The 27113-nt window shown below is 42.6% G+C and overlaps 1 protein-coding gene across 3 annotated transcripts in view; it reads left to right on the forward strand.

The window, feature by feature from the left end:
- DPY19L4 (dpy-19 like 4) overlaps positions 1-27113 on the forward strand; it is a 617659-nt gene that overhangs the window by 328950 nt on the left and 261596 nt on the right. For all 3 annotated transcript variants that reach the window (XR_015309916.1, XR_015309917.1, XM_086966015.1), the window contains exon 14: positions 24075-24195. Coding sequence is in view for 1 of the 3 variants with exons in the window: in XM_086966015.1 (XP_086822141.1) it covers positions 24075-24195 (121 nt within the window). In the remaining 2 variants the exon portion in view is untranslated. The remainder of the gene's footprint in view (positions 1-24074; positions 24196-27113) is intronic.

Here is a 27113-nt window from a genome sequence, read left to right on the forward strand (position 1 = left end):
TTTTGGTTGCATAAGCATCCCGGATAAGTTGGAGAAGCCATGTGCATTTGAGGAGTAGAATTTATGTGTTTGTTTCTTTATCTTCCTTTACCTATGTGTGTTCCATTATCTTCCTTCACCTATGGAAAGTATGTCTCAGTGGACTTTGCATGCATTTGTGACTCAAACATAGTATGTGGGTTGAGAGGGACTCATGGGGTGATGAAGCTCTTTGGGTGGTCAGTAGTATGCGTCTCCTTTTGCCATTCTTTGTTGGTAGTATGAGTTAGAGAGTAGCATATCTGGAAAGAGTTTGTATGTTGTGCATAAAGTCCGAAGGATTGCCCCAGCTGTATTTTGGTGAACTTATGGATGTTCTTTAGCATAAAGTGAAGTAAGAGAGGAGAAGACTTTTTTGCATAGTCTTGCCATTTTCAGTTAAGAGGCTATTCTTTTTGTTGTGCTGGTTTGGTAGAGTGCAGGGTTAATAGGATGACCTGTGCTGGTAGGTTTTAGTTGCTACCATTTGGGTTTGTTGTCTGGTCTAGGAGGAAAGCGCTGTATGTCCTGTGAGAGGTAGGTAGGGGTGTTCCAATTGTGATGTGGTCTTGTAGCTGTGCATATCATGTATCTTGAGGAATGTAGCAAGCATGAAAGCACCATCCCTATGCCTAAATTATCCATCTGTTTGGGAGCGACCACTTCTTAGCCTCCCTCCTTAACTCTAAGTACCCCTGGATAACCCTTATCCTTGTAGATTGAAAGAGTCTAAATTAGCTGTCTGTATAGAAGAAAGTACCACCAATGCATGTTTTTTCACCTTTTTGTAATTGGAGGGAAGTGTGCTATATGTCGATAGCTCCGTGGCTGAAGGAGGCATGACGATATTTGATAGCTAGAGCTCCATAGGTACAGTCTGTGATGAAATCTAGGCATGACTGGACCAAGGTGATGATGGCCTGAACCCAGTGAATGAAGCCAAGATGAGGGAGGATGTGTTGTAGGGTTCATGTGGTACAGGAAGCATGTTTGGTCACTTGAATTACTTGTGCCACAAAACACAAGTTGGAATCAGCCATTGCTTACAAATTTCATACACATTTAGACGTTTTTAGGCAGAGGCCAGTTTGTGGTGATACTTTGTTTATTTTTCACACTTGAGAATTTCTATTTTGACGAGTTGAGTCTGAAGTAATTGAATAGCATGCTGAGGTCCTTTCTTAGTTGTATTGGCTTTAGCAACACGAGTCACTGTGCAAAACGTTTTTTTTCATTAAGTCTTTTTATTAGTCATAGGTCAGTATATCAGACCATTACATGGGTATCACAGCAAATGAAACATTCATTTTCCCGTACAATACATTTCTTATATCGTAAGTCTGTTCCCCACCGTATCTCAGCCTATTGTTGTTGCGGCCAACTGGAAGTACGGGATCCTAATTCTATTCCACTTGTGATCTACCTTTGCTCTTTCACCCTCTGTTCCGCACATCTTGTTTTAATGTCCCGTTTATGCAATCGATCGCCCCCAAACTTTGTCCCATTTTCACGGGCAACCTCTGGCTTGATACGTTGCTTTCTTGGCTACGGATCACCAATCCAAGTCTTCCTCCCATTCTCTCAGGGCTGGTGTTCTGTTTGCCCCCACATTCTGGTTATGTTATTTTTTCCACATCTGCTGCTATTTTGAGCCATATTAGTGTGTGTTCGGGACATTTTGTCTCGCCTGTAACACACAGCAGTAGCTATCGTGGCTCCACTGGATTCTCCAGATTGGTGACCTCTAACATGGTTCGAGTCACTTCACTACCTTCCAATAATTATGGATGTATCTACACTCCCAAATTATATGAAGAAAGTAGCCGACCTCCCCACATCCTCTCGCACAATACCTAGATCTGCCATGACCCAGTCAGTGTAGTGTCATTCTAGAAGTGTATGGCCTATGTTGGATGTGCAGCTGGATGAGAAGAAATCAGGCCTAATAGCTACCTCCCTCTGGCTCTGTACTGCTTCCTCCCAATCGTCATCTTCTAGGAGTCCTAGTTCCATCTCCCAGATTCCCCTCAGGGGGTCTATCAGCTTAGGTGAGTTGTATATGATTTTCTTATATGTTAAAAAGGTTGCCTTGGTCCTCATGGAGTCTATCAACAATCTGTCCTCTAGTGGAGAGTATTCAGGCAGGGTTTCCCCTTCTCTGATATGTTGGCGTAAGGCATGTCCCAGTTGGAGATATTTGTATCTTTCCGAGCCCACCAATTCATATTCTTTTTGTAGAGTTTCAAACTTTACCTGTGCATGTCCCCTCCAGATATCACCCAGGCTTTCTATTCCCAACAGTTCCCCTTTTTTAAATCCTGGCAAAGCCCGAACCTCACGTAGCAGATTGCTACCCCATAGAAGAGCCCTCTACTTCAACTTCCCTTCCCACCCTGGGTGTTTGGAAGTACCCGTCAGGCCCTCACCACTGTCTGTGTGTGTTGGAATCTGTGTTTCCCTTCCTCTGCTGTTGATTGCTGCTAGATAGCCTCTCTTTCCCATAGCCCAATGGTCTCCTCCAAAGGCAGGGTCATTGCGATATGTGAATGCCCAATCATTCACCACTGTCAATTGTGAGGCCCATTAATATTTTCTAATGTCGGGCCTGCGAACCCTCCCGCGTATATACCTCTTTGTAACTTAGAGTGCAATTCTTGAGCAGCCTCTTTCCCACAAAAGCCTACATAGCTCGTTATCTATACCCTGGAAGATAGACTTAGGTATTTTATATGGGGTATTTTGTAGAATATAGAGTAGTCTGGGTAGTGACATCATTTTAAAAATCAATGCCTTGCCCATCATTGATATTGGCAATTTCTTCTAGCATGCCACGTCACTCTTCAATCGCTGTAGCTGAGGGTGTAGGTTACCTTGCAGGAAGTCTTCTTCTCTCGCTGAAATTTGTATACCTAGGTATGTGAAAGTATGTTTGACAGTTAGTGATATTGTCTCAATCAGTCTCTGAGGGATGGCACCCCTCAATGGAGAGATCAGGGACTTATTCCAATTGATCGTATACCCAGAGTAGCTGCCAAACAGCTGAAATATATGTTTCACTGTGTGCACAGAACTGTATGGATTAGTCAAATACAAGAGCACATTGTCCGCAAACAGGGATATTCTATCCTCCCAGTATCCTCCACCCCTTATACCTGATAGGTTTGGATCATTTTGCACCCAAGCTGCCAAAGGTTCCTGTGCCAGTGCAAAGATCAGTGGTGAGAGCGGACAGCCTTGCCGTGTGCCCTTCCCGAGTTAGAAGGGACGTGAGACTACCCCTTTAACATGTACTCTGGCTTGCGGGTCTTGATACAAAAGCTTTACCCACTCACAGAACTTGGGGCCAAAGCCCAGTCTGTGCAGCGTTTCAAACATGTATTGCCATTCAATACTATAAAACGCCATTTGCGCGTCTAGGGATAGGAGCACCGCATGCTCCCTTTGTTCATTTTGTTCCAGTGTATCACCCCATATAATCTCCTTAGATTGAGTGTTGTGCTTCTAGGCATGAACCCTAATTGGCCCGGGTGGACCAACGCAGAAATCACTGTTTGTAATCTGGTCGCTAGTGCCCTCGCTAGTACTTTCGCTTCAATAGTGAAATTGGTCTGTGGCACCCGCATTCCATAGTGGTTTTACCTTTCTTTGGTATCACTACTATTGTAGCTGCTCGCACATCTAATGGTAACTCCTCTTTTTCCCTGGACTCCTGATACATGTTTAGTAGGTTGGGTGCAATCTTACTTGCTACACTTTTGTGCAGTTCCACTGGCAAATCATTAGGACCTGCTGCCTTCCCGGTTTGTAAATCGATAAGGGTGCTATTTCTTTTATCGTTAAATCTTGATCTAACATAGCTCTGTCTTCTTTGGAAAGTGATGGGAAGTTGATCTCTCTAAGTAATTCTGCACAATTATCAATCATGCGTGTCGAGGAGGGGGTATAGAATGTTTTGTAGTATTGTCGAATGCCTCCGCTATACCCTCCCCAGTGCTATGAATTCCTCCCTCAGAGGTATGTATTTCAAGAACCCAATCCCTCTCCCTGTTTTTTCTTCTAGCCAGGCAATCATTTTATTCCCTTTATCTCCAATGTCATACAGTTTCCTCTGGGATGCTAAGTTGTGTGTGGGCGCCCTGGGCTCACTCAAGTTTCTAATTTCATGCTGTTTGAGCCTAAACCTATGTTTTGTAGTCGTATCCAAGTCGGGCCCCTCCCAAGTTGCTTTTCAAAGTTGGCTTATCTCGCTTTTGATCTCTTCAAACTCTTTAGTTCTTTCTTTTGAATGCCAAATTGGGCCTGTCCATATCCCCGAATCAAAGTTTTATATGCCTCCCAGAGGTTGGAGGCCACGTCTACTGACCCCTCGTTCTCTTGAAAAGAATGTGTTGTGCATACCTGTATTTTCTGCACGAGTTGTTTGTTTTTAAAGTGCCATGAGTTCAGTCTCGGGGCAAAACGCTACTTCTCAAGAACCCCCACACCTGCATCTCCACCGGGGAATGGTCCAAAATACCACGTGCCTTTTGGGATGCTCCTTTGAGTTGGCCCACCTGCTTTTTGAATGTAAACAGGTAGTCTATCGGGGAGTGACTGTTATGCACTGCTGAGGTATATGTAAATTGTTGACTCGGATTATGTGTCCTCCACAGTTCAATCATCCCCATTGCTGCTACAAATCCCTCCAGGGGCTCTCTACTCCCTCTCCCAGCTGCCCCTGATAATCAGTCTATTTGCGGGTCCATGACTGAATTCATATTTCCTCCCAGAATAGGGCATTTCGAGTAGTATATCTCCTAATACTGGGAGGGTGTCCTTGTGTAATCTTGGTGGTACGTAGACGGAGCATAGATTTATTATTTTGCACTCCCTAGTGCCAGTCAATGCAACATAACTGCCCATGCTATCGCACCAACACCTACCCGGTATGAATGGGACTGATGTTGTGATAAGTATCCTGACCCCCTGAGAACCTGATGCATATCCTGCATGTGCTTGAAGTTTATATCCCCAATGATCTAGAGCTCCATAGTGATTACCCCTCCAATGCATCTCCTGAAGTAGTACTATGTCTGTTTTTCAGTTATTTTACGAAAATCTGCCCTCAGTGCAATTTACTTCGACTGTAACCGTGTCGATCTTAGGTTCGAAAGTACCTCTGAGGTTTGCTATGGCCGCCATTATGGCCATCAGCGAGGGTACTCCGCCCCCTCTCCTCCGTCTGTGCTCCTGGAGACACTGCAGGGGGCATTGTTACTGCGTAGTTGTCCATCTTGTTGGCTTGTATGTTGGAGGAAGCCTTTGGTTTCACCATTTCTTGTGTTTGGGAGTCCAGGAGGAAGTCCACTAATTTGCCTCCTTTATTAGGCTCCAGGCCCTTCTTAGTCTGGCCCGCTACCTCTGGTTCTTTGACTCTTTTCCTGACCGCCTCTGCAGCTCCTTTGAGCAAACCTTTAACTGAGAGCAGTTAGTGGTATCCTCGCTACTCCCTTTCGGGGGTGTCTCTGCCTCTCTTTGGCTAAATAATCCACCAGGTTGGGCTCTTGCGTGGTGATCCCCCAGTTCCAGCTATCACTGCATCTGATAGTATAATACAGGGCTTGTCCTGTCTGCTGGTATTGCCCCATTTTTCCCACCAACCAACCGACTAGTCTCTGCTGTGTACCTGTAGGTTCTGTAGTTTCACCTAATTTATCTTAGGCCAGTGAGAGTCTACTCAGGCTCCGGCACGCAGCCTGAATTTGGGCCGTCTTTCTATGCGATTGCGTACCTCCGCCGGGCCCTGCGCTGCTGCATCTACTCTCTCACCTGCAGCCAACTTCACTTCCTCGACAGGGCGTCCTTCCGTTCTGCCTGGCGGCGTGCTCCGAGTCCTACACGCTGCGTATCGAGCGCCACCTCTGCTCATCTCTGCCGGTTTTCCTCCAACTTCAGGCCAATACTCTTGTGAGTCGGGTGTTCTGGGGTTGAATTCTGGGTTATCTGCCCTGATGCAGGTCCAGATTGATGTGCAGATTACGGGCTTTCAGTTAGGAAAGACCGGAACTGCACTCTAGTTCGGCCATTACCGGCAGCTCCGGGTCACGCCCCCTGTGTAAATAGTTTCACTTGTGCTGTCAAGTTACCGACCCACTCATCTGATATAGGTTTCTTTGAAGTTGTCTAGAAACGAAAGATGATCCTTTTTTCAGTCACTAAATCTTTAGCAATCAAGAGTGCAAAACGTACATGGAATGTCAGTAGAATGAGCCCATTCAGTAATAGCATAAAATAAGTTAGCTGGAGATCTCCATTTGTGATCAATTGTACCTTGGTAAACCTACCTGTTCACCATTCAAGAATTAAATAGTTGTTAATGAACATTTGCAAGTAGCCTGCATGTACTCCTTCACATCACCAACAGTTAACATCTCCTCTAAGTTCAGATTATAAAGCATTAAAGGAGTCCAAAAACTCTCCAGAATATTTTTTGATAAATGAACAGGGGCTGTAGTCCAGGACTTATTTTTTTTTTAATATGAGGCTATTATATTCCACCAGGGAAAGGAGGATATTGGCACAGTTAAGTCTGGTTCCCAGTCTTCAAAGGTTTTTTCAAGACATCTAATGGGTTTCTAAAGTAAGAAATGGTAAATGGTGGAGGTCCTATTCTGTTCCAGAAAATTTTAAATAAAAATGTAAACATGCTGGTGATTTAAGTGCTGGATTATTAAACTGAGTTATAGCACTGTGAACGAAAATTTTTAAATGAAGTTAATTCCGTATTTCACCTTTTGCAAGGCTGTCTTCGTCTTGCAGTCTAGTGAAGGGTAGCATGTTGCCATTGCACCATACTTTGTTAATACAAACAATTCCCAGGTTGCTCCAGTGACTCCAGTAGAAAGATTAATTCAGCAGTCAGCAATTGTACTGGATTGTAGCTTTCTCCTGTATATAGAAATTTCATATTTTCTGCCTTGGTACTCTATGGCAAACCTGCCCAGCGGTGCTAATAGAAATGAAAGTCTTTTAAAACTTTGAGAGGAAAGAATAATTATTCTGTCACCATAGATGGTTCAATATTTATCCATGTGCAAGATTTGCTAGTTATGTTTTGACTTGAATACCTAGCCTGGTGTGAAATATGACACTCGGAGACCCAGGTGTTGCCACCAAGACCCAAAATGCACCGTATGACCACCTTGGTCCCCGGGAGGTCTGCCAAGCTGTGACACTCAATCACAAAATTGCACAAGTAGAAGAATGATCTTGCTAAGATCACAGGTTCTGACTTCCCGACGGCTAACTATGGACCCAAAAGAGGACAAAACTTAAAATACAGTCTCCACTCCTACAGTGGCTACTTGACTTTGCTGTGTGGCCCCGCATTTGCCCAGGGATCAGAGTAAAAGGCTGGCGTCCCAATGCCAGCTCATTTCCCCGAGCCGATGGAGGACATGTTCTGACGTGAGGCGAGTCCTAGCCGACTCTACCATGAGGATTCGCAAGTGGTGAGGAGCCTAAGACTGAGCACACAACCCTACCTGGGGGTGCAGGGAGCTTTGAACATGTGACTGAGAACCATACCAAATGTTCATGATCATAGAGAGAGAGAGAGAACGGAGGTGGGGTTGAGTATTGTAGGTGCCGTGCCCGTATAACAGGGGCCCTACGCCAGAAACTCAAAGTACCTCTGTATTGTCGAGTGTAGTACTATGTTTTAGATTATATTAACGTGCTTCTGTTTTATAAAGACAAGAACTGGGGTGGACAATTAGTTATTATGCTGATCAGTGCTGAGCTTGTAACCCCAAATTAACTTTCCAGAAAAGCCTGTGACCTGCTTCCCATCTCTACCACAGAGAGTCAAGTGCTGAAGTTGTACTTGGTTCAATTTGCAGAACCATGGCCGGGCAGCACCAGGATATTAGAGGCAAATTACCCAGGCCTCCCACGGCTGAGACCCAGTAGCCCCTGCTTGCTCCATAGCTCCCACAACACTGTAATGTTCTGTAATCAATTTCACTATCAGTTTCTCTTTACAAGGAATACCTAAACATCTGAACAGCAAAGATGCCTCTGATTTACAATATGCACCTGGTTCCAAAATGCATTTAACATTAATATCTTAATTCTACTTCAATATTTTCCAATAGTGCAATTGAAGACTAATTTATTTGCTGTCCTCAGCTGCTGCTTTGCTTATTTTGGTGCAGCAAAATACTACTCTCTCTCTTGGCAGTTGCGCTCAAAAGCATGGTTTCTGAGCAATAGTTTACTCATATTTATCAACTAAGTACAGGAACTCAGCCTTTTCTCAGTGGTTGCCTTCAATTGTTCACCTTTTGCTGAGCCCTATGTTTTTTCTGGCTTTAGAACTCTGCACTTTATACCTGCTAAACTGTAGTACAATGCATGTGCACTCCCTTTAAACATGGTCAAATTGGCATATACCCAACTGGTGTATTTAGTTTATCTAGAAGTACAAAGTGTGGCCTGACTGTAGCAGTGTAAAATCTGAAATGCAACCTTTCAAAATAGATGTAGTCTTCGAAGCCTACAAGGCAGGATATAAGGTTTAAAAGCAGGACATGTAGAAATGTAATGTTAACACGTCCTTACAGTGCCAAGCATCCTAAAGCTATTTTCACTATATGAATGCTTGCTGGCCCATTTTAGAAACATTGGGAACGGATATTAAATACTAATACTGCATCTTGGAAATGAGATCAGCTAGAACAAAAATTAAGCAGAAATGTCTAGTAGTTAAATTTCTAATTCAATGGAGAACTCATATTTTTTTATAAATATTAAAGAATAGTAACTTTTGGAAAGTTACCTTTTTTTCCTGCCTGAAGGTCTGGGAAGCTAATTTGCATTGGCTGTCCAGGTTCTCCTAGCCAGTGATTTAGCCTTGAATAGGTGTGATAAAATGAAATGCCTCCCAGGAGAAAACAATAAACTGACCTGAACAGCTGAGATTACTCTTTTAAACTCCTTAGAATTTGCAGAGTGGGGACTGTGGGCCTCGTTTTGTCAGAACAGTGTCAGATCCTGCATGACCTGTTAGTTGTGCCACATGTAACACATGGGGTCACACTTGAAATGAAGAGAACAGGATGCCAAGAAAAGTCTTGTTGATCCCCTGGTCGGTTGCTGTAGGACCCTGCTTTTGTCCTAAAAGACTTCTGTCTCTGGATTTACATATACAACTTGGGGTGCACTTGAAAGGAAGAAAACAGGATGCCAAGACTGTTCTTGTATATCCACTGTCTGGTTGCTGTATGACCCTGTTTTTGTCCTGCCAAACTTCTGTCTCTGGGTTTTTTAAGCATACAGTGGTGCCTCAAACTGGATTTTAGTGTGTGATATGGGAGGACAATGGGATTATCATAGTACACTCTCAACCCTGAGTCCCCGGAGCCTAAGTTTAGTGTCACAAAAGACTGTGGCTGTCTTGAGTAGGCCCAAAGTGGGTAGGGTTGGCAGCGAGAACTTTTACACCTTTGGTTAAAGCGTGCCCAGGAGTCCTTTTTGCCCATCATGCATGAATGTGGCACCTTCGGGCACTGACCTTGTAACACCTTCTGGACCTGCGAAAGATCAGAAAAGGACTAGACTTGCTGTCTGTGACCTGAGAGGAGCCCTGAAAGACTGGACCTGCTCCCTCTTGTACCCAAGACAAAGAAGTGAACTTCAGGGGTCAGTTGGCTGACCTCCAGTGTGGCTGCAGAGAAACCATACGCTGCAAGAAGTCCATGGGACAAAAAAAGTTTTGTTTCAGTTTTCATTTTTAAATGCATCCTGTTTTCCTGTTAGAAAACTGTTTGCATAAAAAAAAATAGAGTGCGTTATTTAAAATCAATCATGGACCTGGTGCTCTGATTATCCCAGCTGGCCACCATGCCCATGTCTCTAGCCAATGGTAGTGAGTTTAAATATGTGGCATGCCTCATGCATATTAATGAGGTAGATTGAATTGCGACTCACAACGAATTGGAATTGTGTGACCTCACCTATTAGTACATAGGCCAGTTCACAAAAATTCCTTTCCATTTGCAAAAAGTCATGCTCAATTTGCAACCACGTTTTGCGAGTGGAAAGTTGTTCATGAGGCCCTAAGTCCTTGACAATCTGTATTGAACTTAGCTTCTCTCTCAAGAGGATCTCCATTGATAATCCTAATTACCGAATAGTCCTGTCCACGTGTGGAGAGGTACTTTCAAAATCATATCTACTTGGCCTTATTTCGGAAAGGTCAGGTAACATATGCAACAGCCTTAAAAACAGGCTATATTGCCAATCTTGATTAAATTACTTTGGAAGAAAAAGGGTAATACGCTTAAAATTCACTTAAGAAAAATGAAAAGTAATCTTTTAAAAACATCCTTCACAAAAGCTTTTTACTTAGTTTCAAAGTAAGGTAAAGAGTAATGCATAGCAATGTTTAGGATGCAACATTAAAAACGATGTACATAGGCTACTGCACCTTCAAGGGCCTTCTGACCCCCAGTATCTCATCAAGTCCTGTAGGTGGCAGTTTACTCTGTTCTTTTTTTCTGGCTCCTTCTTACCGTTTCCTGGAACAGAGCTCTAACTTTTTAAAGGTTTTTTCCCCTCAATAATTTCCATGTTCGGCTTTTTAACGCTGATTCACTTGACATCCTTTAGGGCGTAGAGTATTTTTTTTTTTTTTTGTGTCCTCATTTTCGCCCTTGGTATATCGCATCAGGCTCTGGGAGAGAGGAATATACTGTCACAGATATACTGGTAGTACTTTCACCGATAATTCAATGTTGACACTCAGTATTCTCACATCTCTCCATAAAGCACCACAATATAACGGTAGCAGAGAGATGTTGCTGCAATTCGATACCCACTGCCGTTTGGGGAAACCATTGGGTATATCGAAAAGAAAAAAGAAAAATAGAGATAGACCAAGCAGCTTAATCATAGGACAGTGGGGAAACAATAAATAAATAAATAAATTTAAAAAAAAAAAAAAACCCACAGTCAAAAGCCAACTAATTCAAGTTTAGGAGAAGCCAGAATTTACATTTTTCGGGATTTCCAGATCTTGCGAGGTCAACTTTGGATGTTTGCAGGACTGAGATATGCCAGTCTAACAACGTAGGAGGTGCTGAGTCTTTCCATTTCCTGCAGATTTCCCTTCTGGCCAGTAACATGCAGTAAAAAAGAAGGTTCTTAGGGCCTCGAACTGCCGAAAATATTCCAAAGATTGCGGTCATTGCATTGATTGAGATTGCTACCCCCAAAGATGTAGTCAATAGTTTACTAATTGAATCCCAGTAGGAGAGCAAGAGTGGGCATTCGAAAAACATGTGTATGTCAGAGGCTGCTAGAAGCCCACACTTAGGGCAGGCTACAGGGGAGTTTATTGAAAATTTCGACAGCCGCTGTGGTGAATAGTATGCCCTGTGTAGGGTAAAAAGATGATTCCTACGCAGCCAGGTTGGTTTCACTATGTCCCACAAAATTTTAAAAGAGGCATGCCAGATGTTATCAATGTCCTGATCAATAAAGGAAGCGCTCCACAGTGTCTCCGGTAGAGTGAAATCACTGTCAACCTCTTCCAATAATAAGTTATACCAGACTGAAATCTCCTTACTCACAGGAGGTTTGTCCAGCATCAGGGCCACTAAGCTGCTATATCCTTGTAGTGACTCCAACACACAGGCATAGATGAATATTGGGTTTATTCAGAAAGAAGTAAGCAGTAAGTAAATAAGGTGCTGCCAGCTTGAAGAACTCAGGACTGGCATACACTCTAAGCATCACACTACATGACATGCACACATTCCAATATGACATGCAAACATTCTAACACTATCTAATACAGATCTAATACAGCTCCATCTACAACTATACATAAAATAAGCATCTCTACACATCCCCCTCCTTAAATATAAAAAAAACAGATCAGACAGAGAAATAATTATTTACAAACATAATCATTTAAGAATTTAGGAGCCACAATTTTCCTTCCACTTCTGGTGGAAATTTGGGATTGCAACTCCTTATCAACAGAAGAATCAGCATTACTGGAAACCTGAGCATGGCCAGTACCAAGATTTGAAGGAATGGGTGGAAAAGAAGATTGAGGAGAAGGAAGCAATGACTCAGAAGAATCAACAAGTACCTCAGAGTCAACCAATGGAACCAAAGGTTGAAGAACCATACTGTCATGGGAAAATCATTGTTAGGAGAAACCAAACTAGAGTCTGAGAGCACAACTGGAGACAACCACCAAAATTCACCAACATCGCCCACATCCCGCTTCTTAATTTTAAGAAGATCAGACCCCCTGGCCAAAGCAATCTTACTCATATGATGAATGGATCCATCATCCAACATAACAGTGTTACGCATAACTTTAGTTATGGTTCTAGGATCCGAAAAACGAGGCTGCAGTTTACCAACCTTCCTGGATAACTTGACTCTAACTAATTGACCAACACCAACATGAGTTTCCTTAGTCCCATGTTTTCTATCATAATACAATTTACTCTTGTCCTGAGATTTGCAAATGTTATCAATAACCTTCTCAGCATTCCAAATATATTCCTTACTTCTGCCCATCCACACAGGATTCAACTTGGAGTAAGGAAATCTGCCTCTCATCAAACCAAAAGGACTTTCACCACAAGTCTCATGAACTGTGATTCTATACGACCACAACCTTTTATCAAGTTCATTGTACCAATCTTTTCTATTCTTGTTGGCAAGTTGTAAGGTCCCTTTAATGACTCTGTTAACCCTCTCGACAACAGAATTACCTTGAGGATGGTAAACAGCTGAAAATCTTTGTTTAATGCCTGTAGAATCCATAAAGACTTTCATAGCATCAGACTTGAACTGAACACCGTTGTCAGTTAAAATAGAGGCAGGTAAACCATCCCTGATAAAACACTCATCCAAAAATGCTATAACAGTGTCAGTGTTTACTTTACCAACAACCTTCAATTCAATCCACCTTGAGAATAAGTCAACTAGAACCAGAATATACTTGACAGAATCATCTTGCCACATGATTGGCCCCATAATATCTAAGGCTAATTCCTCCCATGGTAATTTGGGACAATTAAGAGATGACATTGGAGGATTAAGTGTCTTCTGACTTTTGTCAGAACATTCACATTGAACACAATCACGGACTGACCTCTCAATCTCCATGTCAATCCCGGGCCACCAGTATAAAGCTTTTACATTCTTTTTAGTTCTGGATATACCAGGGTGTCCCTCGTGCCCTATAGATATAATCTTTTGACGTACTCCTAAAGGTGGTACAAGTTTGTCACCACGGCACAAGAAATCACCATCAACACTGAGTTCATCTTTGACTTCCCAGAATGGCCTATAATGGACATCAGCTTTAGACTGGACAAACCAACCTTGGTTAATTTTGGTCTTAACAGCTTCAAGAGTTAAGTCTTTAATAGATTCAGATTCCCATTCAACTTTTGAATGGAATTGAGAACTGGAAAAAACACAACAATCATTCCACGAATTTAGATCAATTTCTCTCATTGGTAAAGGTAGCCTACTTAAAAAATCAGCAACTACATTCTTCGCTCCAGGTACATATTGTATGGAATACATATAATCCTGAAGTCTCATTGAGAGCCTTGCAATCCTTGCTGACGCCCTGCTCAACCCTTCGGTGGTAAGAAGCTTAGTTAAAGGTTTGTGATCAGAGCGTAAAATGAATTGCTTACCCCAAATAAACTTGCGAAAATGTTCCATTGACCACACCACAGCCAAGGTTTCGCGCTCAATCACAGAGTATTTTTCTTCACAAGGCGATAAAGAACGAGAAGCAAATGCTATGACAACTTCATTGCCTTGCTCAGAAACCTGTGACCGAACATAACCTAAACCAATCCCGCTAGCATCAGTGGTTAGAAAAGTCTTTGCAAAGGGATCAAATCCTTGCAACATGGGTGCATTGATTATTGCAGACTTAATTTCATTAACTGCATTCTTACATTTATCATCCCACAAAAAAGGTGATTTGTTCTTCATTAACACGCGCATATTAAAGGTTTTCTGTGAAAACTGGTTAATAAATTTTGAGTAAAAATCAGCCAGTCCTAAAAATGATCTTAGCTCATCCTTAGACTTAGGTTCTGGTGAGTTAACAATAGCTTCAACTAATTTCGCTTTGGGCTTAATACCACCATCACAAATTTCATGTCCGAGGTACGTAATAGACTTTTCAGAGAATTTACATTTGCTAAGTTCCCCAACTAAACCATTATCTGTTAGAATTTTTAACACTTTCCTCAGGAGACTGTCATGGTGAGCTTTATCCTTCCCCATGATCAAAATATCGTCCTGGAAGAAAATCACCCCTTTGATGTGTCCAAAACGATTAGTCATTAACCTTTGAAATACTGCTGCGGCAGAGGCTAAGCCAAAAGGCATTCTTTTAAACCTAAAGCAACCAAACGGAGTGGCAAATGACGTTAAATGTCTACTCTCAGGGTCAAGGACTACCTGATGATAGGCTACAGATAAGTCTAACGTTGAGAAAACCTTGGCGTCTTTGGTGAGAGACAACATTTCATCAATACGTGGAAGCGGATATTGATCAACCAAAATCTGGCTGTTCAAATATCTCAAATCCACACACAAATGGGCCTTTCCATTGGCCTTGCGTGCGACGACCAATGGAGAAACCCATTCATCAGCTTCTACTGTTTCAATAATGTTGGCATTTAACAGTTTATCCAATTCGAATTTGACCTCATCTTTAATGATGATAGGAATACTCCTAGCTTTATGAATTTTCGGAACTGCATTATCCTTTAACCTGATTTGGTGTGTAAAACCCTTCAGCTTACCAATGGTTCCTGTAAACACAGGCGGAAATTCATCAGTAACCCATTTCTTGGTGTCTTCACTAGTACAGGAGACCAAAACCTGTTCTTTACTGTTAGGATCCAAAATTATATGTAAACTTCTCTGATCCCTCCAACCAAGAACAGACGGTCCATCCTTAGAGACCTAAAGTTTACAGGTAGCATGTCTCCCTTTAAATCTAAAAATTAAAACCCTGAAACCTAAAATCTCAATTGTGTTGTCCGTGTAGCTAACAGGTGAAATATCAGAAGGTTCTAACCAACTTCCAATTTGGTTAACAAATTTCTCCTCCCATACACGCTTATTAACAATAGTATAGGGTGACCCTGAATCTGCAGCAAGTTGTGTAGGAATTCCACCTAAGGAAACTTGACAGAAAGGTTTGCTTGAATCAACATCAGAAATATTCAAAACAACTTTTTTTTAACTATGTTCTGTACTTGTAACACTTCCTCGTCAGATGATGAAGTAACATCATGTTCAGTTTCTTGAATACATGCAATTTTGCCTTTGAAATTCTTATACATTTTCTTTTTACAAACCTTTGCAAAATGCCCCATGACACCACAAACTAAGCATTTAGTGTTTTTAGCTGGACATTTAGGGTAATGACCAAGATGAGAGTGACTCCCACATCTATAACAAACAGGATCAGAACCTTTCCTTGAATCAAAGGTTTCCCTCTTTGAATTACCAGACCTGAAATCTTTGTTATTTTTAACAAAAGTTTTCCCTTCAGAAATTTTGTTGACAACTTCAGTTTCTTTTTTGTCATTAGAAAGAGAAGCTTTAGCACAACGTTCAGAAAGTTCCGCCTTTTTAACCATAGCGATGATTTCTTTCAAAGTTCCATCACCTTCAACCCACAACTTATTTTGTATGGTTTTAGTTTTACTGTACATGACAATTTGATCACGAATAAGATCATCATGAAGTTGGGCGAATTTGCATTTAACAGCTAATTTCCTTAATGCGGAAACGTAATCCTCCACAGATTCACTTTTCTCTTGCTTGCGTTGGAAGAAGGAATGTCTGGTGACAGCAATGCAGACACAAGGAGAAAAATAATCATCCATATCCAATAGTGCTGAATTGAAAACATCAACATCACCAGCAGATCTATCAGTTTTATCCAGTTGATTGTAAATTCTTAATTCTTCAGGACCAAGACCTAATAATACAATTATTTTCTTCCTTTCTGGCGTGAAAGAGCCACTAACATCTTCAAGATTGGCTACGTAATTTAGGAAATATTCTTTCCAGTCTAACCAAGCAACAGGAGGATCACCAGGAATAATGAAAAATTCTCTGGGTGCATTTAAGTTCAAACCATGAACAGGCCTTTCACCACTTGCTGTGCTGCCATTAGTATCAGGCATAATGAAGTACACTGAATTATGTAATGAAGTAGAAAACACTACAGTGTATGGAAGTTCTTGGATTAGAAAAATAAAATTGCAGGCAGCACCTTTTACTTAAAAGAAAAAAAATTAACTGTAAATGAGGAAGTAAGTACCAGTAAATAATAAAGGTGATAAAGTAGTAAAATATCAAGTAAATACCATGAAAACAAGTGTTCAAGATCTTCAATTCGATTCACGATGCAATTACGGTGAAATCCAAATGAGAATCCAATCTAAAATGGCCGCCGACGTGACCTTACGTCAGGTCGTACCCACAATGCACCAGGAGATCGGCGTGACGTGGACCAGAAGTGCAGTGAGAGATCGCCGTGACGCGGACCAACAAAGAAAGGTTCCGAAGAAGATGCCGCGTCCTTAGAAATCGGTAAAGCTGAAGCAAAGGTATCGGAGCAGTTGGCAAACGGCAAGATTCAAAGGATGCCGGTAGGAATATTATAGCAAACCAGTAAAAAATAAGTAGATTCGAGAAAGGATTCTCACCGCAATTGTTTCAGAGATAGTTCCGATGAAAACCAGTAGTTAGAGGTGAATTTTTCCAATAAATCAGCTTTTGTTCGGTTAAATCCACATCAGCAAAGAGAAAAAAAAAAATAATAATGAGAATTTCCAAAAAAAAATGAAAGGGTTCCCTCGTCGCCAAATCTGTAGTGACTCCAACACACAGGCATAGATGAATATTGGGTTTATTCAGAAAGAAGTAAGCAGTAAGTAAATAAGGTGCTGCCAGCTTGAAGAAGAACTCAGGACTGGCATACACTCTAAGCATCACACTACATGACATGCACACATTCCAATATGACATGCAAACATTCTAACACTATCTAATACAGATCTAATACAGCTCCATCTACAACTATACATAGAATAAGCATCACTACACTCCTCCCAGTTGGTATCTCCCCCTAGCTGAACGCTGTGAGTGAGCCCAACTCGCAATCTGTAAATACTTGAATCTGGAGAGACCCGGCCCTACTCTAGCTAGTAAAGCTTCCCAAGGGAGGAGAGAACCATTTATAAACAGGTCCCCCCAAACCTCCAAACCAGCCTCCGTCAGTGGTGTTACCAAGCTATCGAGAAGCCAACCTGGACATCCCGGGGAATCCCACATTGGAGACCTGCCTGCAAAATAGCCCAGTTTTATGGAGCCTCTTAGCTTAACCCACGTTTTTGTCAATCCCAATAATACCTTCAGCTTCACCTTTTTAAAAAACTTAGGGTCCCCAAATTTAAACAAAAAACCCTGTTGGCCAACTCCCTCTCCTCTAAGTAGTGCGGAGAACATAGTGCCTATTCCCACATTCGTGGGCATCTTAAGCTGCATCCTGGCGCGGGAGAATTGAAAAGCCCGCGCGTATAGTTGTAGATCTGGAGCTGCAAGACCCCCCTTTTCTCTCCTACGCCTGATTTTTTCCATGAAATCCGAGCTATGCGATCATTCCAAATAAAAGAGCTAATATCACTTTGCAATTTTGGTATGATAGAAGGCTCAAAATAAAGCGGAACAGTATTAAACAAAAAGGAAATTTTGGGCAAAATAGACATTTTAACAAGGTTAACCCTACCCAGAATAGAAAGCCGGAGTGTAGACCAAGACCTCATAAGTTTTCTACATTTTCTTGCTATCAATGAAAAATTCAGCGTTGCAATTTTGTCTATGTTCTTAACAATAGTGAGGCCAAGATAACGCATAGAAAGACTCAACTGAGCCTCTGCCACTGGCTCGGGGTCGTTCCACTGCATCATCTCAGTTTTGGATGCATTAATTTGGTATCCGGATACCTCACCATAGTCATAGGCCAGAGCAATTATAGAGGGAAGAGCGGTACGGAGGTCTGAAGAGAAGATGAGAATGTCATCGGCATACAGGGCCACTTTTCTCTCCCAACCCATATATGAAAAAGACTTGATGTTACAGTCATCCCTTAACCGTTGGGCGAAGGGCTCTATATATAAGTCAAATAGGAGAGGGGAGAGGGGGCAGCCCTGCCGCGTACCCCGAGTAATGTTAAATGGGGCTGACAGTTCACCATTAACCAGTAAAGAGGCCATAGGCTTCTGATAGAGTAGACTCACCGCTCTGCGGAAAGCCCCCCCCCCCAATGTTGAATTTGCCCAAGACCCCCGACAGGAACATCCAATTGACCCTGTCGAAGGCCTTGGTGGCGTCCAAAGTGATGACAGCAAGGGGAAGAGAGTTCGCCGTCGCCATATCTATGGCCCCAATAAGATCATAGGTTAATTCAAAGAGTTGGCGACCCCTCACAAAGCCCCGCTGGTCCTGATGTAATATAGAAGGTGCCACTACCCCTAGTCTATTGGCAAGAACAGATGTGAAAAACGTATAATCCGCGTTTGAAATCGAAATAGGTCTATAAGACCCACAACTTGAGGCTGGTTTACCTGGTTTCAAAATCAAAGTAATAGAAGCATCATTCCACGAATTAGGGAGAGACAGCCCTGCCTGAAAGATCTGATTAAACAGCGAAGTTAAAGGAGGAACTATTGTTGTCAACAAGGTCAAATAGAGCTCTGAAGGAAGGCCATCGGGACCCGATGCCTTACCCTTCTTGCTGTCTAAGATGGCACGGCTAACCTCTTCCTGCGTAATAGGTCTATCTAAGGTGGCTCTTTGTTCAGGTGAAAGAGAGGGGAGAGACACCCTATTTAACCAGTCATCAACATGACAAGCCTCAACATGTTTGTCCTCGTGATAGATGTTCTTAAAAAAAATCACAAAAGGCACTTCTAATGTCAGCATCTGCTGAGTAAGTCACCTGATCTACGCTGATTTGAGCTATGTTATTTCTAACTCGATCAGTTTTGGCTTTCCAGGCCAGAAGCTTGCCGGCCCCCTCTCCATATTGAAAATGTGCTAGCTTACTGGCCTCCCATCTCTGAAGGACTCGAGTATTTATAATTGAGCCCAGTTCTCCTAGAGTATTGTTATATAATTTTCTGACAGGAATATATCTAATTTTGCACAAAATTCCATCTCTTTGTGAACTGCCTGGAGTGTGTCGGAAAAATGGCTTAACTAGACCCACACAGTATCGGTATTGTATGTTAGCCAGTTTCTCATGACACGTCTCCACTGCAAGACCCTCTCCAGTCGCACTTTGAGGGAGAGAGAGAAAATTCCCCTCCATGGCCAAGTGGAGCACCACAGACAACAAGATTCTCTGATTAGTGAGACTTCTGAAGGGCAAGGCGTGACTTTACCCTCTACCAGTGCCCCCAAGTCACGTTCTGAGGACTCACGCAGCGGGGAGGGGTCCAGAAAGAGAACGTCAGGAGGAAGACATTGCTTCCGTTCGACGTCAAGGACTTTGACATCGAGAAGAGGTACTGCCCCTACTTGCTTGACGTCAAGAACACTTACGATGTAGAGGAGAACACCGTTGACGTAGAGACACCCTGCAACGTCGAGAAATGGCTCAACATCGAGACATCATACAACTTCCCTGACCAAAACAGTGGAGTAGCTTTCACGGATCTCAAGATTAGAACAGTCCTTCTTCTGCTAATCCAAATTGCTCAGACTGTTGCTTTACCTGCATTGTATCAGCACCCCTCTTCTTCTGCAGGAAGATCTCTCCACACTTTTGATAGTAGGAGCGTTTTGAAGTTCTGTCTAGATGAGACGAAATCTTTAAGAAAATCAAAACAACTCTTTGTCAAGTATGGGTCTCTACGTACAGGATATGCCACTTCTAATCAATCCTTATCTAGATGGATTGTCTCCTGCATAGTCCTTTATCAAAATCAAGCAAAACCCTATTCTACCCACTCAACCAGGTTAACTTAGCTACTGGTAAGGAACATCCTAATTGCTGAGATTTGCAAGGCTGCAACTGGAAGATCAGTTCACACTTTTACGAGACACTATTGTCTTGATTCGGACGCTAAGGACAATGCTGAAGTGGGGCAAGCACCTCTAAAGAATTTGTTTGCCTAATTTAACTTATCTCCTTTTTTATCTCTTCCTTCTGGAAATCTTTGAGGGATAAACTTGCTAATCTATTCATTGCTTTTGTTTATGGATGGAGATCACCTGTGAGAGAAGGAATGGTTTCTTACCTGTAATCTGTGTTCTCTCTCTGGGTAATCTCCTTTGAAATCATAAGCAACCTTCCCTCCTCCCCGACAGAAGAGATAATATATGTATACCACTATACTACTGATTCGCTCATCAAAGACCTACACGGCATGATAGGACACTGGAGGCCGGAAGGCCCTTAAAGGGGCAGTGTACTATTACATTGTTGTCAATGTTTTCCCTGGGACCGCCACCTCCTCGGGCCAAACTCAAAAATGGGAGGGGGCATTGTGGACCCCTCCTGTGCCGTTCTGGGCCCCGGGGACCGACACCTCCCCAGGGCAGGCCCCTAGTTAAGGAAGGAGGGGGGCATTGCAGCCCCCCGCCTCCTCCTGGAGCCCTAGATTGCCCTGGGGACCCCACCTCCCTGGGGCTAATTTAAATAATATAGGGGGCCTTGGGGACCACCACATCCTAGGGCCGGCTCCAGTAATGTCCTGGGATGCTCACTCCAGGGACATTGCAGTTTGCTATGGTTCCCGCCAAGCCATAGCAAAAAAGTGTTCTGCTTTCAGCAAGTAAGAGCAGAAAATGCTTAAGCTTGCTGAAAGCATAGCTGGTCTGTCTCCCTGCCTGCTGTCAAGCTAGTAGGGAAATAGACATTGCTTTGAGATCCAGGGAGCTGCATGTTCAGCAGCTCCCTGGGTCTCATAGCAATGCTGGTTCATCCCGCAAGCTACACCACTCTGCTCACTCCCAGAGAAATACACCATCCGGCATCAAAATCAATCAGGAGATAAACACGCAAAGCTGCTCCTTAGTTTCTTTATTATGACCTGACTCGTTTCGAAGCACTAGCTTCTTTCTCAAAGGTCTCTGTTAAAATGACAGTCTCAAGGAACCCCGTACACCAGGCCATTAGTTAACCTGGCAAGCCCCTCCCTCAGTGAGCTGCGCTGCTGAGCACGTCTTGCACTCTGGAACATGTAGTCCTTGAACGGAGTGAAATCAAACTATTAGTAGGTCCTGAGTAACTGTCAACATTAAACATCTTTAGTATGCCTTGAGTGGGCCCAGGAGCAGCTTCCATGTTTGTGTTATTTCATCTTGCTGTGCCTCATTTTCGCTCTTTCCCCAGAGCAGCTGACACTTCTGCAGGGCATAACTTTTGCTGAAACGTCTGCCAACATGCAGGGGAGGTGACACAGCACCCAAAGGATAAGCATTGCCACCTCCGGCTTGCTGAAAATGGTGTGAAGATGCACCCCGTCAGCCTGCTTCACTAACCGGGGGTGTGGGTGGCACTGGCACTGCTCCCTGCTTCTGCCATAGAGGAAAGAGTCGGAGTGGGTTGGGGAAAAAATGTAAAAGGAACAGAAGAATGACAGAACACGTCAGGAAATTAAAACAAAAAAAGTACAAAAAAGTCAAACAAACACAGACAGAAATGTAAATACGCACAAGGAAAGACGGACCGTAACAAAAAATGATTGAATAACAGGTGAGTTCTATTCCTACCTGATATGTCTGATAAGACATATCAGGTATGAATAGAAAAGATATGAGCAGGGCAGGAGGAGAAGCAGAAGTACATAAAACAAAATGGCCACACCCTTGCGCACCGCGTGGTGCCATTCTCGCTGATTTTCTGCTCTCAATGCACTACTGGCATGAAGAAAATGGCGTGAACTGCAGGAAGAACATTTTCCACCCTTTGAGGGAATTCTGCAGAATCTCAACGAGTTTTTGGGTTACTCTGAAGAGTGGAATTCCGCAAGTTTCATCCAGGTGTAGTGTTATACTGTGTTATTACATAGTATTGAAAATGTTGATGTGGCAGCTTGACAGCTGCATTGATACCCTGTTTACAACGACGAACAGGACGCTTACACACCTGTCTAGTGCCCAAGCCTCTTTCACCCTTAGAAGCCCCCGTCTTTTGGGAATGTTTGTTGGAGACAACACATTCCCCTTTCTTAGGGCATGATTGGGGGTGCATCAAGGACCCACCTGGCCTCATCCTATGACCTTGTGTGCCTGTGAAAAATAAATGTCCCAATGGCCATAATGAAGTGACATGATGACACTCTGCGTGCCCCAGTAGCCAATCATACTGATCGTGTGACTTCTCCCAACAATCCCCCACATCTTTTGGCCAATATAAGTGTTGACAGGTACCCCTCTGCTTTCCTTAGGCAAGGATGGTGTGGGTAGAAGAAAAAAACCCCTGCTGTACCCTACTCCCTTGATGGGGATAATAAACAGTGTTCCAAGTATATTTCTACAGTACTCTTCAACACAAAATCAAAATAGTTGTAAAATTCAGAAGTTAAGTTATAGCCTTAACTTAAACTTTCACTCATCCATACAGTCTTAATTAACATCAAAAGAGCTTTTCACACATGCAGTTGCCTACTACACAACTTACAATACTTCTAATTAAACGAACAGTGATTACACACTTTTTTAAAGGCAAAATTTGTAACACCACCATACAATACCCAAATGCTGGCATACATGTATGTTCTAACGCAGGAGAACACTTACCATAACAACAAACCTATAGGTAGTATTGTCCGTGTTTGAGGTTTTCACTAAATACAAACACTTACACAAAAGAAAAAACTGACCAACTACTGTTGAAAATCAGTCACGTTTTAGCTACTCAGACAATTAGATAAACTCTTATTCACTTATCAACATGCTTACCCAGTGTCTTACTCGCATCCCATTTCCACCTTTTATGCATCCTGTAGATGGTGGGAGTTTGGGTGGTACCTTCACTTGTTAATTTTCCATTTCTTTATTTTTTTTTACCCACTATTGCCACCCATTAACCTTGACTTCACCTGAATGAGTTTTTTCAGGAATGGTATATGTTCATCATTACCTACAGGTGTTGTTGGGGATAAATGTACCATAATAATTGTTCTTTTATTAGTGTTGTACCACATCTGATCTCACCCTCTTAGAATGATATGAATGGAAAATTAAACAGTATATCCAACAATTGACCATGCAGTATTACTATTATTTAGTTTTTGTGTACGACAGTGGGTGCATTATTTTCATCTCCTCACACTACACCCAAGCCTTGCGATTCAATGGAGTATAATATAATGTATCTTTACTACTGTTTGAGATGAAATTGTTATCTTGGGCTGGTTTTAAGTCCGTTATTTGGATGGCATAAATTTTAGTGACACCATTTTGCCTGAATAGAATCCTGGAATGTCGTTCTCTTGTTGGTGTTTCCACAGTGGAGATACCCACAAACCAATTTATTTTGTCACTTGAATTGCCCTGCACTCTACTATTTTCCAGATCCCATTGCCTTTCATTGAACACTTTCCATCTGTTAATTTCATAGGTGGCATTGTCCTGTCTGTGGTTGCTTATGCTATCATGGTGCCTCCCTACAGAGTTACCTTAACTGCCTCACACTCAGGCAACCTGGCCCTCATCCCAAACTTTGCTTTTTACTGGGACAGCAATGCCTGTTGGGGAAGACTCTGATCTCCAGATTAACTGCAGAGAGATTGCCATGTCTTTGCTTACTGATAGAACTTTGTAAAGACTGTGTATGGAACTTGCAAGATAGTGGTCTATTTGTTACCAGGGTAGACAAGCGATCATAGTGATTAGTTGTCTGCAGTAATACTACAACTAACTGTGAACAAATATGACTAATTTACCATTCTTCGTTTTGTAATTAAACTGTTATTTATTCCCAGCATGAAATTCCTGTGGACACCCTATGTGTGCGTTCTTGCTTCATTTGGGGTCTGTTCTCCAGAGCTGTGGACAACGCTCTTCAAGTGGATTCGATTAAAATCAATTGACGCATTTGTACTGGTGAGTTATTTCACATTATAGGATTCATCCTATTGATTGAGTGATTCAAGGTGAAATGTTTGTAACATGTAACATTAATCTGTGCATGGAAAACCTAGATCCTCAAGAGGCTCATCCTCAAATGACAGATTATTTTCAAATATTTCCTACAACTTTAAACTGATGCACTTTGTTAGCAAAATAAAATACCACAATCTCAATCTTAGCAGCAAACTAGTGTACAAGTCTTTATATGTACTAGTGGTGACTGCTGCAACGACCAATACAAAAGTGTTTATATGACTTAGAACAATGCAGAATGCAGCAACCCACCTCATCTTTTACTTAAGTGAAAGCCATCCTAGAACAATAGCCCTGGCAAGCCTTACATGCCTATTTATTAGAAAACATTCCAACCTCGCTCTTACACTTCTATAACCACACTGCAGGTAGGAATGACAAATATGCAATGAATTTGAGGCCTCTTAAGGGAAAAGGAGGGAAGGCTTCTTCTATTAGACCAGCGTCGGTGGGGATACCGGCATAGACCCCTAAAGTAGGGTTCAAGAGCATCATCAAATAGTTGCAAAGCTCGTAGTCGAGGGGGAATCGGGCGAGAATGTTCGATCATAGAAAAAAGGTGGATTAGTGGCTGCCAGGTACGGGTGAACTTAGCATCAGTGTGGTTGATACGGGCAGTAAGTAGTTTGAGGGCTAAAACATGCCGAGGCGTAGAAACCATGTGGCTACAGGGGGAGTTGAGGTTTCTTCCAGAATAGAGCTATGGACTGCCGGGCAGCTCCTAATATTTGTAATGTGTGTGTCATAGCAGTCAATGTCGAGGGTCTAATGCCTAATAGCGTAACAATCGGAGAGGAAGGAATAGGGAACCCCACCGTATCCTTGATGTGGCTAAGAATCTCCTTCCAAAATACTGTGAGGTTTGGGCAAGACCACAAGATATGAATAAAGTTACCTCTGTCACCCTGACATCTCCAACATGTCAGGGGAAAGTTTGGTAGCATCTGTTGTATACGGGTTGGAGTGTAATACCATCGCGTCATGAGCTTATATGCTGTTTCGCCCTGCGGAGTGCTATGGTATATTTTCGGGTTGTCGTGCCATACCCGCCATAATCTCTCTGGGGAGATTTCTACGCCTAAGTCCAAATTCCATTGCGTTTTAATGTGTGGGGTATGGGCTGTTGCGTGTGCTGTAAAAGGGTGTAAGTGTGAAAAATCAGGCCCTTTGAACCCTCAAATGTGCGAACTAAGGATTCAAAGGCAGTGAGTTGTCTAGTTGCACCTTGGGTATATGCATGAGAGAGTAGCCAGTGACGAATTTGGTAAGATTGCATCCAAGCCCACTCAGCAATTGGAATGCCTTTTTGCATTAGTCAAAGGTAAGGAATTTATCGCCTTGGAACAGATATTGAATTATACAGCATTCACCGTTCGATCATGGACTAAATGTTCGAGGCTGCAGTGCAGGCGGGAACATTGGATTGCGAACTGTAGGTGTGTTAGGGGAAGGAAATGAGGTCTGACCCCGGGGTACCGCCAGCTTATCCCGTATTTCCAGGACTGTTTTTGTGGGAGTAGCCATGTATGCACTATGGGAACGGGCACCACGAGGCAGCCACGCTAGGTCCCACAAGGGGCTGCAGGCAACCGCCAGTCCATTTAAATACTTTATAAAACACAGGTGAAACAATATTCACATTAGTAAAAATGTGATCATCATCACATTACAAATCTCCTTTCCATTGTACAGAATTATACAACTATCACCAGGATAGATTTTTAACACTAGAATAATTTTATCTTTGGCTTCTATTTCAGTATTCATCTAATGGTTACCAATGTAACCATTAGAATGAATACTGAAATAGAAATTGTGTTATTCACTCTAATATGTCTCTGCAGTTAAAAACAGAAGTTGTTACTCCACTGTTGCGTTGCCATGGGAAAAGCTCGCTTCCATGGTCCTTAAGCCACCTTACCCGATCTCTGGAGACCTCCGCTTAGCAGCGGAATAGCTGGTCTTCAATCTTTCTTCCAGTTTCCCTTATCTTTCAGGTCTCTGCAGACCTAAAGAAAGCAGAGAAATGCAGGTAGCACTGTGACACCACCATCTCCCCTGTCAGTAGCGCTCAAACAGCAACATTCTTGTTTTAAACTGGAGACTTATGATTTTCTCAAGCCTATTATTTGCTTTACCCCACTACAGCTATTATGAAAACGTAATTTCTTCAAATCTCCCTCTTAAGTTTTCCCATATTCTGTCATGTGTGCAGACCAACAGTTCAGTTCAAGTTAGAGCTCTGTAAATGAGGTGGAATTTTCCATTTGGGCTGCAGCTAGCAGAAAATGGCAGATGAGGAGTTCCGTTGATTGTTCCTGGAGGGTGCATAGCAAGTGTATTTGTAAGTGGAGACTGCAAAATCAACTGGTTCTCTTACTGCCACTTGGGTCTGATCTACACACGGTGTAATACGTGTTTGCTTGATGGATACTCCTAACTACAGATTCTTCACCACAGAATATTCCCTAGGCACTTGACTGGATATGGAGATCTTTTATACCAGTACTCTCGCTCCGCTAGGTGGCATTGTGTAGCTCTTCTGACTCCAGCAGCACCGGAAGTAACAGAGTGGAGTCACGTGTAACTGCTACCCCTGCACACTGACATTAGTTCCACTTCCGAATTTGTCAGGTCTTTCAACTGCTTCCAGTCTTTTCACTGGGGTTGATGTCCACTTTGAAAACAACAGAATTCAAGCTATGCCACGAATGCATGAATCAGATGTCTACCACAGATCTGCATGAGGTATGTCTTTGGCGCCTGGGCTCGGGACACAACTCGAAGTCGTGTGATAAGTGCGCCTACATGCACCTGAAGGCGATGTGAGGCAGAGAGGTGAAGCTGTATATGCTGTA

Source organism: Lissotriton vulgaris, chromosome 4_1, assembly GCF_964263255.1.
Source record: "Lissotriton vulgaris chromosome 4_1, aLisVul1.2, whole genome shotgun sequence".
Lineage (NCBI taxonomy): Eukaryota > Metazoa > Chordata > Amphibia > Caudata > Salamandridae > Lissotriton > Lissotriton vulgaris.